Here is a 17,347-nt window from a genome sequence, read left to right on the forward strand (position 1 = left end):
AGTATTTGGATGTTTCTTTTGTGATGAAGTCTGCAAAAAATGGTATTCATTCTGAGACACTAACTGATGTTATGAAGCTTGATTTTTGTGGTTGAAATTTAACTTTGAGACATTTAACTTTGCACAGTGGGCATATCTGGTTAATGCTGCAGAACCAATTTAAATCAAAGTACTTGAGCTAGTTCAGTTTGCATTGATGATGCTCTCAAGTCTGAGTCCAAGGAGCGGTACTTGTAGAATGTGGTAGACGAGGGATTACTTGGTACATTGTTTGCCTGTAGTAAAGGTGCACAATAGAAAAGTTGAATTGATTACAGATAGGACTGAGTAATACCATAATGTTGAATGTCCATCCATGGCCTCCTCCGCTGTCGGGATAAAGCCACACTTAAGTTAGAAGAACAACACATTATATTTCGTTTGGGTAGCCTCCAATCTGATAGCATGAGCATCGATTTCTCAAACTTCCAGTAATGCCTCCACCCCACCTTCACCATTTCCCATCCCATTGTCCCTCTCTCACGTTATCTCCTTGCCTGTCCCATCACCTCCCTCTGGTGCACCTCCACCTCCCCTCCCTCCTTTCCTCTTTCTTCTATGGCCTTCTGTCTCTTTCACCAATCAACTTCCTAGCTCTTTGCTTCATCCCTTCCCTCTCCCACGTTTCACCTATCACCTGGTGTTTCTCTTCTCTCTCCCCACTCCACCCCTTTCAAATCTACTTCTCAGTTATTTTCCTCCAGTCCTGTCGAAGGGTTTCGGCCGGAAATGTTGACTACTTTTTTCCAATAATGCTGCCTGGCCTGCTGAGTTCCTCCAGCATTTTGTGTGTGCTGCTTGGATTTCCAGCATCTGCAGATTTTCTCTTGTTTGACGGTTGAAATGTGTTAGCTTTCAGCATACAACCTGCTTTGATCTAGCATCTTATAATTACTAGCTTCCCAATAGCCTTTTGATCAGTTTTTTATTATCTTTTTGATTTTTGGAGGTGGTGTGAATTTTTACTAATTTTTGTTTGTTTTTTATATTACTTTGAAGCTTTTGACACCAACTCCTTGAGTTAATTTTCTTTGTTTGCTTGTTAGGTTTTCGCCGATGAGTGTTGACAATATGAGTAGTTTGTCGGGTGTGAACGTTGGTGGTCATAATCCTTCTGGCTGGTGCATCTTCATCTACAACCTAGGCCAAGACGCAGATGAGGGAATCCTGTGGCAGATGTTTGGCCCATTTGGAGCTGTGACCAATGTCAAAGTTATACGCGACTTCAACACCAACAAGTGTAAAGGGTTCGGTTTTGTAACCATGACAAACTATGAGGAGGCTGCCATGGCCATTGCTAGCTTGAATGGCTATCGCCTCGGAGACAAAATCCTCCAGGTCTCCTTCAAAACCAGCAAATCTCACAAGGCGTAATTTAAAGCTTATGCGCATTTGTAAGCATTTGATTAGAAATACACTGCTGAAAGGTGAATAAGTCCACTAGTGTAAAGCAACTCTTATTGTTGTGACAGAAGTGTTTTGTCTACCATTCTAGAATAAGTGAAAAGGATTTTTTTTATATTACTATTACTTTGGGATGCAATTAACATGAAATGTTCAAATGTTTGATACTTTTCATTCCATACTTTATCCACCCATCCAAAAAAGGAGCGGAAATACTGAACCAATGCTACAGTTCTGTGGATTTTGAAAAATATCAGTTTAAATGCAGTACCCTCTCTGTTATTAGTTTTTAAGCTGGGAGCTCTTTGCAGAATCTCTTGGTTGTAAGCAATTTCATAAATCCACAACCTTTTAGCAAAGCATTCATACATTCATGAACATTAAATATGCTTGTTTTGTTCCCTTGAAGTTAACCTGCTGAGAATTGGTTCATTTACACTCTTGAGTTATGTTGGTATCTAAAATTTTCTGTACATTATATAAATGGCATCTTTGTCCTCCAACATGTCATGAAAAACTGTGCTAAGAATGAAAAAGGCCAATTGTATTTGATTACATTTACCTTATATAGTGCAAGAACGGAGTGTGGAAGCATCAACATATTTTGCCAAATTTTAAGGTGGAAGAATGTGGATGGGAATTTGTAATGTTTGAGAAAATTAAATTTACCTGCAAGTTCCTGGAGATTCAAACCTTTGAACATTTATAGGTTTGTTGCACCCCATCTAGTGAACTCCATTGCATTTCTTATTAACCTTTTTTGTTTTTATATAATTGACATGCTAAATTGGGATAATGTGTCAGACTAGAAAATAAATGTTTTTCCATGCAGGTTAGCTGTCAACACAGAGCTTTGTTAAAATAGATTTAAAGACTAATCTAAAAGTTTTTTCAAACTGCCTTTGAACTTCATTAATGTTCTGTTATATAATTTCTTTTCATTTTGTTTCCTTTGTTTTGTTTGACAATTGATTTTACTTTTGCATTTATGATCATTAAATTTGTTTTGTTTTGCTCCAATTTTGTTTTGTTTTTGGGTTTTTTTCTGTTTTAAAGTTCATTTGCTGTTTAATGCTTAAATTTTATTTTATAATTTTACAATTCATGGTAGGTATCAAGGGACCAGTGTGCCATGAGGCACCTGACCTTTAGGTATCCTGCCAAAGAGTTTTACACCTTATACTGAAAGTGGGCTTCACAGAGCATCTATTTTTATAAACAAACTTTTTACAGGAGAGCTAGCAGGGGATTTTGGATGGAAAGTTTTGTATGCCAACCAGTAAATTTTAAATAAGCTTCAGCAGATGGATTGCTGTAGCTGGCTTTTAAATCTTGTCAGAATTAAATGCAGACACAAATCCACTGGTCCTGTTTGAACAAGGGCAGGCTGGAATGATAGAAAAGTAGTATTGTTAGCTTATCATATGATTCGGGATAGTGCTACGTGATTTAGAGAAGCTAAAAGTATGGTACAAATGAGCTTGATCTTAAATGTGTGGTATAAAGAGCTGACATTAAATGTTGTAGCAATACTTTTAAGTTTTTCTTTGTGCCAAATACCCAACTGCATTTAAATAACAAAGCAAGATTTTGAGTGTCTTAATTAGAATATCTCAAAATAGTTTGCATACTTCCTTTTTTCATACCCTGGCTTTCAAGCTTTTTTTAAATACACCTGGAAGAGACAGCTGTGGAAACACACAGTTCACTTTTCATCTGTAAATATTGGATTGTAACAAATTGTAGGGAAGTTATTACAATTTCAGGCATCTGAGGGGATCAAGACCATCCAATTAGGGGAGATTGAAGGGTTTCTTGCATCTCATTATAGGACACTTTCCTGCTAATGTTGCTGCTTTGAGTATCTGATCTAATTTACTTTTATTCAGATAACAAAATGCTTACAGAAATCTTAGAATTTACTTGAAAACTTTTACTTGAAAATCAAATACATTTCATAGAAAATGGAAGGACTTTTTCTAAATTTGAATAGTACTTAAAGTAAAATGTACCTGAAGTAATTTCTGAAGTCTGTTGAAGAAAAATAACAAAATATTTATTTGTGTTTACTTCCACCACAATGGTCATCTCTAATTTGAGGCTCATTATTCATCAGTACACAACCAGTTAAATATATTCAATTTACTCAACTACATTCCGCACTTGTAAGACAGTCTTCTGGTGAAATGAGAATCTATCTGACAGGTTGGGTACTTAATGGTGAGATTAAGTTTACATAGTAAAAAGTATGATTTGGTTAGGTCTTCGTAATATTCAGCAATATACTACTCTGCCATAAGGACTAAAAGTGACATATTCCTTTGGGTATTTTGTATATGATTAAACTGACAAAGTTTTTGATACCTACGATATCTCCAAGTGGAATTCTGGACCAGTTTTTCCATGAATGACAAGTTGATTATTCCACACTAAGTGAATTGTCAACAATTTAAGGAAATCGGATTGGTGCTTTCCAGTTGAAGGCCATTGTGCAATTAGGTTGGACATATGATGGCCATTGTTCTTAACCTTCCATGTGACACATTTTAGAACATCACTTTAGAGCCTGTAGGTTAAACTAATTTTAAACGTGCATCCATTTTTTATAATTCACATTTTTCTTTTGTTTATTTACTGAATAGCATCTAGTTAATATGGATTGGCTTCTACCTAATACCTTTAGTGTTTATGGTATGATGTATGATAAATAATCTCATGGCACTTTTTAGAAGTCTAAACGAGTTAGATGCAGCATCTATCATAATTGAATATCAGAGTTTGCAGCCTCTGGCCTAGCTTACTCTGTGCTTTTGTGGATGGAGGGGTATTGATTATATATTCAAAATTATATATCCATATATCCAAAAGTAATTGTGCAGTCCAAAAATATTTGCTCTATCCAAAGCAGAAACAAAGTGATAGATACCAACCATGGGATAGCATCTACTGATAGGTTTGTGACAGATCAATCTGTCTTTCAAGGTATGATCCATTGTTTTGCTTCCAGTTCCTGAATATCAATTTGCAGAAGTTATACTAGTTCTCAGTTGTCTATAACACTTTGATTGCAGAATATAAGTGTAGCTATAAAGTATAAAGTATTTTCCTGAAGTTTAGATATATCTAGTGTTAGTTTTTGATGTATTTCTGGTCATTCTTCAAAGAATACTGTTCAGTACACTGAATAGCCACAGTTCGGTCACTGAATCTATATGATAGTTAACTTCTCCCCTCCGCCCCCCCCCCCCCAATTTGTTTACAGTTCTGTTGTCTGATATGAGTTATTTGCATGTTGCTTGGACTGGAATGGCAATGAAATGGAATAGTAAATATCAGTAAGATTTTCAGTGACAGTTGATCATTACAATCTTGGTTTACAGATTGATAGTGCCAAGCAGGCTATCTTGATAAAGCATGCAATCATAGCTCAGATAATTGGGTTTCATATAGTTATTGCTGATTTGTAATCTGGTATAAAATAATTCATGGAGGTTAAGGACCATTGGTTAAAGAAAGACTAATCTTCTACAGTATGCTGCAATCCATTCCTTGTGATTTGGTCTGTTGAAGAATAGGTAGCATATATCTAAAGGTATGTATTTAACGTTCAGACTCTCTAGCACCCGCTCCCACACAAGTGTGTTTACTTTCAGAATAATTTATTTTGGTTAAGATATTATTTCCATTGCATCAATCTTTTCTTTTAATAAGAGAAGAGCTAAGGTTGATTCAGATTCTAGAGTTAAATCACTGCAAACATTGTAAATGCGTCTTTTATTGGTTAACTGTTGCTTGCTTGGATGACATCATTGGGACCATGTTAATCTCTAAATTCCAGCCCATACACATTCAGGCTAAGATGTTTTTTTTAACATTTCCTCACCATTAATAAAAACTTAAGGTAGTTTTGAAGCTCATATTTTGTGCAAAGCAACCAACAATTCATTTTTAAATAACGGGCTGTGAATCGGTAAAGTCCAGAGTTAATACCCTCCAGGTCTTGAGTGAGATGAAGCAATTCGTCTTGATGTGCTTAAGTTGGGGGAAAGAAATATGTCACTGATTCCATAATAAACACTTGTAGGAAGTGATTTTTGATGAAGATAGAATGTACATGGGTATGATCTTTTAATATTTGTTGTCACTCTAACTGGTTGGTTTAATTGTGTACTGATGTGGCACATGTGAGTGATGGTTGGTAGGCATGTGACTGAAGAGCTCTGCTATCGCAGATCTTTTAACTTTTGGGAGAGAGTTGGGTTGGAGGATTCCAAATGAATAAGGGAAATGCTTTGACTTTAGACCCTGTTATTAGGCAAGTTTTATTGCATTTTGCACTTGCAGTATAAACTATTACCTCATTAAGAATCTCACCTCCCAATTGAAAATGTGCATTCTTTAACATTCTAAGTAAATAAATTTATATCCAAGCAATATTGAATTCATTTAGTAACAATGTTAATTATTTTTCCCCATTTTGCTGTGTGTGTTATAATAGTAACCCATTCACTGTTACTTTCAGCACTTGAGAATGAGTGAGAGAGATTGGGGAGGAGGCAAGAGGGAGCATGCAGATTCAATTATGCGCAAAGGGATATTCTTGACACATATCCAGTGGATGTTAGCCTTTCTAAGAGATTTACTTTCTTATGTACTTTATTGTAAAAAATAGTTTCCAGAGGAATGAAGACAGCAACAAGTATTTGGCCAGGCTTGTTGGCTGAAAGGTTTTCTTTTTTGAAAGGATCAGTGCTAGTGTACGTTGGATCCTGCATCTGAAATTAAGCAGCTGAAATTGAGACAGGACCAGTGGATATTAAAAGTCTCTAATAGCTGAAGTGCAGGCCATGCCAGTGGACCTTTAAATTCTTCCTCATTCCCAAACAAACAGAAAGGCAGCGTTTTATGTTCAAACAAAAGGCGAAAAAGGGCATTATGTGTTACCACAGTGATATTGGGAGTACAAGTGGGACCAAGTGTTGATTAGCTCTAGTTGAGAAAAGAATGCACCTTCAGATACTGCTATCGTGAAGTTAGTTGACCTTTAAAGTAGTTTGACAGCTGTATAGGGCATCTCCTTTATTTTAGTTGCCTCATTTTTTAATTTTATATCTTCAGTCATAGTATTGCATATAGAATACTTCTGATGTTTTTGTTTTTTGCATTGTGCTTGTTATAAAAACTTTAGGTTAATTTATAGTGTAGAATGCTGAGGGCATCTTGCACTTCAATCCAGCACCCTGGTATTAACAGAAAAATGTAGCAATCTGTTTAATGCTTTTTTTCCCTTTGTGTGTGTGTGTGTGTATATATATATATATATATATATATATATATATAATTCATGCACACCATAAATTCAAGCCCCATGACTTGCTGAAGACGCAGCGAAATAAATGCTGCAAAAAAGAAACAGATTTTATGATCCTTCTCTCTCCAACCAGAAGAATTGGTTTATATTCATTGTTAAAGTCATCCTGTTTTACTTTATGGATTAATTTTGATCTGCCTTTGTAGTGATCTCTCAAATTTCAACTGTACTTTTTATTATATATAGAGGCAACAAGCAGCACTTTAAAAGTGTAGCCTTTAACAGCTTTTATTATCCTTTAAAATTACACAGTTGTGCACAGACTTTCAGCCATGAATAGTTGCAGTAGTCAAAACTTAATATAATTACCATATTCTAAATGATTCAAAGCCTCGATTGACATTTGTAGCACAGTGGTCTTATTTAGGTATTGTGTTTAGTTGGGGATAACCATTTTTGATTTGTTATTTAATGAAATTGACACTAGAGAATAATGAACATGGTGTAGTTGTAAGTACGTGGATAAGAGAATGGATTTTCCAGCTTAATCACAAGAAAATGAACATGACCTGGACTTCAAACAGTGAAAATTAATTAGCAAAGGTTTGAATTTTGGCAAAGTGCCACATTTCTGTAAGCTGAATATGGTGGTCACGGATTAGCCATTGATTTGTGCTAATTTCCATTCTAGGTGGTAGCTGTGCTGAGAAGTTTTTTGGTAGGGGCAAAAGTGCTTAATTAAATTAATTTTTTAATAAGAGGTATGATGGAGTAATTTGAACAATAAATTGCAAAGTAATTTGCCCAGCCCATTTTTATAATTTTGTTTGAATTCAAAATTCAGTCAAATTTTGGTCTTATTAAAATTAACGCTAATTTATGCATTGCCTTATGTGGGATACAGGATCACAAGTTCTAATGCATGCATTGGCATGTGCCATGAGAAAGATGACATGAGGATTTGAATCTTGCAGGTTGTAGCCAGGTTCAGATACATGTATACCCAAAATAGTTTTCACTTTGGCTGCAAGTGTTTTATAGCCTGTGTACATGGTTGTTCTTTCAGATGTTTTTCTCCCCCTTCCACTTGAGCCAATTGCAAACTGACTCTAGTTCTGTAATCCAAATAAGGCTAAAGTCTGGGTGAAAAAAAATAACGAATTTTAAGAAATGTTGAGGTATAATAAATACTCAGCTGGTTAGACATTATTATAATATAGTGCCAGAATAAACATGATATAAGACAAAGCTACAGCTGTTTGAAATGAAAATACATTGTATCTAATATTGCCACTAACTTGAATATTCAGCACTGCAACTACTAAAAAGTGGACAGCAAGAAGCACAACAGAGCTGGGAATATTCCAGGATTGGAAAAATATTACAAACGAGATTGGATGTTTGTCTGAAGTACCCTTGGTAGTTTTGAGATCTAGTCAAAATGAATGGGCGGGTGTAATATATTTTAAAGTTGTATGTTTTTTTTCAAGACATTAAGTAATGCATGGCAGCTAGTAGGGGTTATTTTTACTAATGCAGTACAATATATAGTTCCTGGCAAGATGGATGTGCCTGGGCTTAATGTGTACTGTAAGTTCATGGATGTAAATGTTTAAATACTGTTGCTTTATTTTAGTTTGCTATCAGACAAAAGCCAGACGAAGGCTGTTTTAAGTTATTAAACATTTTGTACTTAATTTATTTTCTCACCAATATTAAATTATGTTTGATTCTGTTTTAAAAGAAAAGTCTGACTGAACTCTTGATTTGCTTTTTTTACAGTTTCTGAAGGGAAAAGTAGTGGTCATAGGTTTCATATTCAGATTTTAAAGATAAATTGGTATCCATGATTATCTTGATTTGCCTAAAAAAATTAAATTGTTTGAAATAGCATTTCAAAATGCTTTGACTTATCTTCTCCCCACCCTTACAGACGTGGAAACAGTATGAGTAGTACATTGATGTGGCAAATGATGGCAGTGTCACCTATTGAACTGTTGTCATTGTTTTTCTGATGTTTCACTCAAATTTTATTGGATCAGTTTTGGCCCATAATGCACTTGTATCTAAATATTACTTAAACATTTGTGTTTTTCTGTTAATTTGTTCAGTTAAATGCATTATAATTTAAGAACATTATTAAATTTAAAATAGGAATTAGATTTGTATTGCACAATGAATTGACTGGTCCCTAATTAACAATGAAAATCTTAAACTTCAGTTGACCTAACACACTACTTCCTTCATATATATTTTAGTTCTCAAAATTGACCCATTAAAATAGCATTGAGTTGCATTGTGGCTATTAAATTGTGATATGCTGTATATTATATATGTGTCATCTTTAACCTGTGAAGTAATTAGTCAGTTGATTGAGATAACCAGGAACAGAGCTGACTGGGGTAGTAATTTTGTTTTTAAGCAATCCAGTTGAGCTGTGGATTCATTGACAGTTGTGTAACTTTGGATTTTGGCAAACTAACTTTTGTGTTTGATGTAATTTTCAACTGTGAAAAAACACGAGATCCATTTCTAATATGCCAAGAATCAATGAGTCTACAGTAAAATAGTACACTGGCTGGGTGAATATATGCACTTACACTTTTATAAATTTGTAGTGGAAAATTTGTTATCACTTAGACGGATCAAACAGTGATCTCTTTTGTGTATTTGGTTGAACTTAGTCTTCTGTTTTACAATTTTTACGAATTGATTTCTGTGAATGGTTTTGCTCTTTGTCTAAGTTCTATTTGTAGAAATGTGAAATGTCTGTATAGATCAGCTTTAATTCACCAATCGGTGCCTCAACCTCTGGTGATCAGAACACTGCAGAAATTTCTTGGATTTGAAGAGAAATAGCAACAAACTTCCAACAAGCTACTTGATTTATGTTTGATTTCTGTTAATACGGATACCACACCTACTTTAAAAGCTCACATTTGGCCTTTAGCTCTTTATCTTGTGAAAATAGAAGTTATACTTGGTGACATACATCAAAGTTGCTGGTGAACGCAGCAGGCCAAGCAGCATCTGTAGGAAGAGGTACAGTCGACGTTTCAGGCCGAGACCCTTCTCGTTGCATTCACCAGCAACTTTGATGTATGTTGCTTGAATTTCCAGCATCTGCAGAATTCCTGTTGTTTGCGTTATACTTGGTGATGTCATTAACAGTGCACTTGAGCAAATCTTATCAACACTAAATTTTTTTTGATGAGGTGAGAAGATTGTACGGATCAAAAGTTGCAAATATTAATGTGGCTTAGAAATTGAAAGTCACAAAATAACTTAAAGCATTTAATTGCTGCTTATTTTACAATTAAGGAGTGCTCCTGAAGTAGTCTATGCTTATGCCTCTAAGACAGGTATTAGCAAATAGAATACTTATTGAGCTTTAAGAATGAGGATAAATCTACAACAGTTACCAAAGTTCCTACACCTGTTCCAAAAGTGTTGCACTGTTGAATTACTGTCAAAGTTTATCTGCCTGCAAGTGCTCTACTATTTTTGCAGCATCTAATTAAAAAAACTGGTTGTACAAGACCACTAGGAATCATTGGGAAAGAATCAGAGATAGGATATTACTGTATGGTAATCATGTTTCTACAATGAATATCACCATCTTGAGTGGTGAAACACATCAATAATCATCAAAAGATCACAATTATAAAAGTTGTATCATAGTTGGTAATTTTAATGATTACTTCATCTGGGAGCCAGTTTTTTTTTGCCCCCTTGGATTTGAGCAGCAGATTCAAGGCCTAGATTTAGATTTTTGGCCATCACTCACTGTAAAGATCAGACTATTAAATGGGATTTGAGGGTGTATGTGGAAATAGGCATTAATTAATTATTCATGTAGAATTAAATTACAAATCATTGAACTGTTACCAGGATCTTGTGGTCTGATATATACTACTGTTGCTATTAAACATTTTACTGATGATCATTCATCCCAGAAACACAAATGTGGATTCACAGATTTATAGTGATTCATACAATTATACAGCGGAAAATAGATCTTTTCTATCTACCCATCTGAATATCTTTGAAGCACATCTTCTGCCATGTCATCTAATAGCTCATTCCATATAGCCACCATGCTCTATTTGGGGGTGGGGGGATACTTGGCCTGCATATTCCCTTTAAATCTCCCCTCCCACCTTAAGCATGTGCCCTCCAATTTTTGACTCCCCTACCTTAGGAAAACATTATCTACCCACCTTAAAAACTGACTAGCCACATTGCCTGTGCCACTTAATTCTATAGACTTATATAAGGTCGCCCTTCAGCCTCCTTGCTCAGGAGAAAACTCACAGCCTATACAGTCTTGTAACTCAAACCCTCCAGTCAAGGTGAATCTTTTCTGCATTAATCACATACTTTAGCATGGCAACTAAAGCTGTACACGATACTCCCTAGTGTGGTTTAGTATCTGTATAATTGTGATATGACAATCTACTATTCTCACTGCCTTGGTATACTATATGGCTCCTTCGCCACTCGGTTCCATGGAATGCTTTGTACGCCAACACTCCCCATGATTTTGTCATACACTGTATATGGTCCTGGCCTGGTTTAACTTCTCAAAATGCAGCACTTGTGAGTTAAAGTCCATCCCTTATTTGCTTTCCTAGAAGATCTAGAACTACTTGAATTTATTTATTATTGTACTCAAGTGTTTGTGAAGATCATTTCTGAAGTGTTCTTACTCATGTTAGAGGTAAACATGGCTATTTGGTAGTGCCAAAGAAGGTTTCACAATTAATATATGATGATATATCTCTTTTTGGTGAGGATTGTGAGAAGAATGTTGGTTCCCTATTCTTCAGGTTATGCCATTATGCCTTTTGATGTCCGCAGATAGATGGGATGGGCAGGAATGAGCTGCCTTTGCTTCGCATGCAGTGCACTGGATTCTTCTGACTCGGGCATGAGGGCGATGTGAACCAGACTGGCAATCTATTAATTGGGAAGGAGCGCCTCCCATTTACAGTTTGTAGTTATAATCAGTTGGAGTCACTTGTGATCTCTGTACTTAATAAAGGGGGCGATGAACCTCCAAAAGCCTGGAATCAGCATTCAAAGTATGCAGAATTCCTACTGTTAGTGTGAATGCAAGCTGTTCCTGAACAAAATTGGTCCGTATCACAGCTTTTGCTTGATCTCTCTAATTTTGGCCATGTACTTTGGGTACAAAATTGAAGGAATATAAAACGAGATTAAACAACTCCCCCCTCCAGCAAACACACACAAGTATATTGGGATAATGTCATAGAGCACTACTACAACACAAACAGGCTCTTTGGCCCATTTAGTCCATGCTAAAGGATTATCCTGCTTAGTCCTATCGATGTGCAACTCCATGCTCTTCCCATCCATATACTTATCCAAGCTTTCCTTAACTATTGAACTCAACCCATATCTACCATTTCTGCTGGCAACTCATTCCACACTCACTACTCTCCAAGGGAAGTGGTTCCCCTTAAATACTTCACCTTTAACCTATAACCTCTACTAGTTTCACCCAACCTCAGTGGGAAAAATCTGTATTTGCCCTCTATACCTCATTAAATCTCCCTCGTTTTTCTGCACACCAGGGAATGAAATCCTAACTTATTCAACCTTTCCCTGTAACTCAAGTCCTAGTAACATGCTTGTAAATTTTCTCTGTACTCTTTCAATCGTATTCACATCTTTCATGGAAGATTCTTGTGGTAGAAGTGAGGCTGTAATTAACTGAAGCAGTATTTTAAAGTCATCTTGAGCATTTCAGTTACAAAAGTCCACAGTAATACCACCTTAGATTTTTTAGGGACAAAAAGAATTGAAATTATTTGTCTCATCATGTGTATATGTGATATTGTTTAAATTTTGTATATGTGTTTTTTTCTGTAGTTGAGGAAAGGGTGCTTTTTTCTTAAAACCCATGCCCTTTAAATTAAATACCACTCTCTGTCCATTGTATGCTGAACTGATAAGACAAGAGCCTCGTATTTCCTATCTGCAAATTAGATATTTTATTGAGCTTGCATGACTAAAGGTTAGCAGTAGATAAAGGATTGATAGCAACCAAACTGGATCTACATCAAGAGGTCAGAAGTAGACTATACCTGAAAATCAGTTCATGCTGTCTTGACAAATATATACTAAATGAAATTAATAGTGGAAGCAAAGAACCACAACAGAAATGATGGAGAATGAATGGTTGAGATTTTGATTTCATATATTCAGCCATGCAATACTTCTCAGTTGCAGCGGTTTGAATATCGTAACTACAGGATTATAAAGGGCATTTATTAACTTGTCTCATATTGGTTAAATGTGTTTTAAAAATGAAGCACTAATTGTGGCCAAATAGATGGATATCTTTTAGACCCAAGAGGCCAAGTATGAATGTTCAAGTCAAAGGAAAACAGTTATTAAGAACTGATGTCACGTTCTTGTGCTCATATTTTAAGCAGTGAATCATGCACATTCCACTAAATTGTGAACTACTGTACAATCCAATTAAACTTTTAAAAAAATCTTTATTGCTGAGACTGACACACAGATCTCATTGGTCTGAAATTTTGAACTTTAACTGCAGAAGTAATGTGCAATTCCTACAATCTGGTTCAAAATGATCAATTTCTAAAAATGTTGTGTTAAACCATGTCAAAAAAATCAATGTGTCACTTGCGCTTAGTAGTTATATAATTCTGTCCAGAATTCACTTATGATAGACAAAGTGCCCACAAAAGGTCTGCCTGAAACAGGCGTAACACGCATGTTCTATATTTCAGTAATGAAATGAAATTCATAGTAGGTGAATGATTTTTAAATCTTCACTCTGAATTGTATGTCATCTGCATAGGAGTACTTTGTATTGGGGTTATTAGGAATCTTGCTGTACAGTTTTATAAGAAGTTACTGTTTTTATGAGCAATTTTCACTAAAATGCATAATTGTTATAGAGTCCAGTGAAAAAGCAGCAGGCCTGAAGTATGTAGACTGGAATAAATGCTCTTTGAAATAATACCCAGGCTCCTTTTTGATAACCTTTTTATGTAGTCTATTTTCCATTCTGGATATCTTTATTTTGCATCCAAGCTTGATAATTAACCTAATCATTTGGAAACTTTTAATGGAACTCTGAGGTCCTACACTGTTCATGGCTTCAGCCTAATGTGGAAGGATACCATCCAGAAGAGGGATTGTGTTCTCACCTATAAATGGATTCTGGGGTCAGATCACAGCCTGGCTTACTGCACTCCCAAATTAACTGTACATTGGCTCCTAAGGACTAGATAATTATGACCTGGGGGTGGGGGGAACGTTTAAAATTTAACCAAGGAAGTTGTACTTAAGTTGTGAACTGTTAGCCAAAGTTAACTACAGCACAAACCTCGATTAATGTTTAACTTAACACAAAATAAATTGAGAGACTAGTATTTGTATCAGAATTTAGTGCATGTCCCTGGCACAAGGATGTTGGGATGGGGGAGAAATGACTATCGGGCTTGATTCTGACTTTTGAACATTCTTTTGGAATAACTTTATTAACCTACATTGAATACAGACTTACATCAATTAAGTACAAATTTACTTAATATCTCTTTAACCTAACTGCTATCCTTCCTCCAGCCTATTTGATGTTTGTCCTCCTTAATACTTGTGTCCTGACTACAACCTAGTTTGTGTGTTTCCAGTTTCTAGTCCACCAGATTGGCAAAAGAGCTTAGAGCTATATTTGACCATAAAAACTACTTCAAATTGTTCCTTGGTCTGCAAATGATTATTGCCATTAAATCTCTGCAACTACTAGGATCTAATGCAACAGTAATTGTAGAAGAAAAGCAAATGCAGCCCCTTAAGTAACCATTGCACTGATTTCACCAGTTTCTCTGCTTCTGCTAAGATTCTGTTTTATTGTGGGACCAGGTACATTCCATTTTCACTCAAGTGGGTATCCCTCATGAGCCATGACAGTTGCATTGTGGTAAGTTCTGATTCTTGCATGTTTGTAACTTGCAGCAGAAAATTTAGGTGTTAAACTTAGCTGAATGAACTCCTTTACTCCTGCACTCTCAAACCTACACCATTTCCATATTCATAACCAGGTATTGTAAAACATTGATTGCTGAGTTAATTATTATGCAACCGTGTTTGAATTTTGCACTGATTCCTGCACATTTTGTATTCAATCAGTTATGTTCAAATCTTTGAGGATTTAAACTTTGCAGGCTAACTGATATCTCCTTAAGAAAATACCAGGCTCTCACCTCGTTCATAGTGAAGCCACCTGTTAAATTTATTTATTTTTTTTGAGGACAAGCAACTGATTTGCTTCCCTTTCAGTAGGTCATGGCTTACATGCTTCAGTTCTAAAGGTTTGGTTCTTTCGGCTGTTGCCTTATTTTCCATACTGTCCTTGGCTTCTTTGTTGTCAGTAAGGAGTTTGTATGTTCCCCCCATTGACTGCGTGGGTTTTCTGCGGGTGCTACGGTTTCCTCCCATGGTCCAAAGAGGTACTGGTTGGTAGGCTAATTGGTCATTGTAAATTGCCCTGTGATCAGGTTAGGGGTAATTGGGGGTTCCTGGGTAGGGCAGCTCGAAGGGCAGGAAGGGCCTACTTCATGCTGTATTTCAATAAATAAAAACTATCTGCACTGCTAACTGTGTTGAAAATGGCAAAACAACAAATTCCTCGGTTTTAATGCAAAACTTACAACACTTCTCAGCTTTATAGATACATATGGAAATTGAAATCTATTTGAACAGCTTAATTGAATTTAAATTATAACAATCTCCTGTTTAATGAACCTTCTAAATCCCAAAATTAAAATTGACCTGGGGTATCTGTAATAAATGAAATTTGTTCCAAGATTATATGTCCCCAAATTTCCACTCAGCTCATATTAAAGATTTTAGAGAACCTTGACTTAAGGCTTGCATCAGTCTCTGAAACTCTTAATATTTTGCTTGGGTGACTTCATTGTTAGAAATATTACAAAAGCAACTACATTCGGATACAGTGCAATCATCAGTGCCACTACCCAGCTTACAGCTGGAAGTATATTGAGAGAAATGGTAAGGAGATTAGACCCATCTAAGTAACGCTTTGGAAAGTCTAAGTCCATCATTCATTTTGTCTCATTAAAAAATGTCTTCGAACTCTCCACCCCTTCCTGCAAGTGTACATAGAGTTCATGTGAAAGATTCGTAAGTCTGCACTTAAGTCAAACTTGAATAATTTTCCAAAGGCAAGACCTCGAGGTAACAGTTTTCCTAATATTAGTGTAATTGCTGTGGATTGTTTTTGTCTATTTCCTATTGCTATTATCCTATGAATAGACAATTTGGAAAGGAATGAAACTATTGGTTAACTCAAAGTGCTTTCTATAGTACTGAATCACTTTACAAAGAGAAATTTTGGCTATCTAAACAGCTTAATTGAATTTAAAATGTAACAAATAACGGGAATTTAAGGGAGGGCAAGAGGTGAAATCGGGCCTTTCTCTATGTTACTTGAGATACCAGAAACTAGAGCAATACACAAAATGCTTTAGGAACTGGAAACGAAGGGGCAAGACACCAGAAGAGAAGGAGGAATCTGATAGGAGTGGGGAGTGACTATGGGTGAAAGGAAAGGAGGAGGGGCATTGGGGGAGGGAATAGGCAGATGAGAGGCCAGAGTGGGGAATAGATGAAGAGGGGATTTTTTTTTTAAACCAGAAGTTGAACTCAATGTTCATGCGATCAGGTTGGAGGCTCCCCAGAAAGAATATGCGATGTTGCTCCTCCACCCTGTGAGTGGCATCATCATGACAAAGAGAAGGCCATGGACTGACATGTCAAAGCAGAAGCGGGAATAGGAGTAAAGTGGCTGGCCACTCTTGGCAGATGGAGCGGAGGTGCCTGACAAAGTGGTTCCCCGATTGATGTCGAAACTCACCAATGTAGACGAAGCCCTATTAGGAGTAGATGAGTCCAACAGATTTGCAGACGAATTGTTGCCTCACCTGGAAGGACTTTGGGCCCCCGAATGGAGGCAAGGGAGGAGGTAAATGGGCAGATGAGCCATTTCAGTTGCTTGCAGAGGTATGTGCAAGGAGGGAGATTAATGGGGAGGGACGAATGGACAACAAAATTCCTATGGAATGTAGAGGGGCGGGGTTGGTAAAGATGTGTTTGGTGGTAGGAACATGTTCACGGAAATTGTGGAGAATGATGTAGAACGTGAAGGCTCATGGGGTAGTAGGTGAGGACGAGAGGAACTCTCCCTTAACAGGTGGCAGGAAGATGGGATGAGTGTGGATGTCTTAGAAATGGAGGAGATGCAGGAGAAGGCAGCATCAATGATGGAAGAACTGTAAGCTTGTTCACTGTTTCTGTAACTTGCTCAGGGATTCCACTTTTGAAGGAATTTCAAAAGAACTTGAGTGTTCACTACCTTTCCATTAGCAAAGATAAGGTAATGCACCCAGAAGCTACCTTAACTTTCTTCCTGTTCTGAAATCCTTGAAATCCTAACAGATATATGTAGCATGGCATGAATCTTGTCACTTTAAGTTAGTAAAACTGTTTATAATTTGCATGCCGCTTAATGAAGGG

General features: G+C 36.4%; 1 protein-coding gene across 1 annotated transcript in view; it reads left to right on the top strand.

Moving 5' to 3' along the window:
- Positions 1 to 15,093, top strand: part of LOC134337428 (ELAV-like protein 1) — a 57,858-nt gene extending 42,765 nt beyond the window's left edge. The window contains exon 6 of the mRNA XM_063032420.1: positions 1,086 to 15,093. Within this exon, the coding sequence (XP_062888490.1) occupies positions 1,086 to 1,413 (328 nt within the window). The 3' untranslated portion in view covers positions 1,414 to 15,093. The remainder of the gene's footprint in view (positions 1 to 1,085) is intronic.
- Positions 15,094 to 17,347: the final 2,254 nt, after the last annotated feature.

Source organism: Mobula hypostoma, chromosome 24, assembly GCF_963921235.1.
Source record: "Mobula hypostoma chromosome 24, sMobHyp1.1, whole genome shotgun sequence".
In the NCBI taxonomy this organism is placed as follows: domain Eukaryota; kingdom Metazoa; phylum Chordata; class Chondrichthyes; order Myliobatiformes; family Myliobatidae; genus Mobula; species Mobula hypostoma.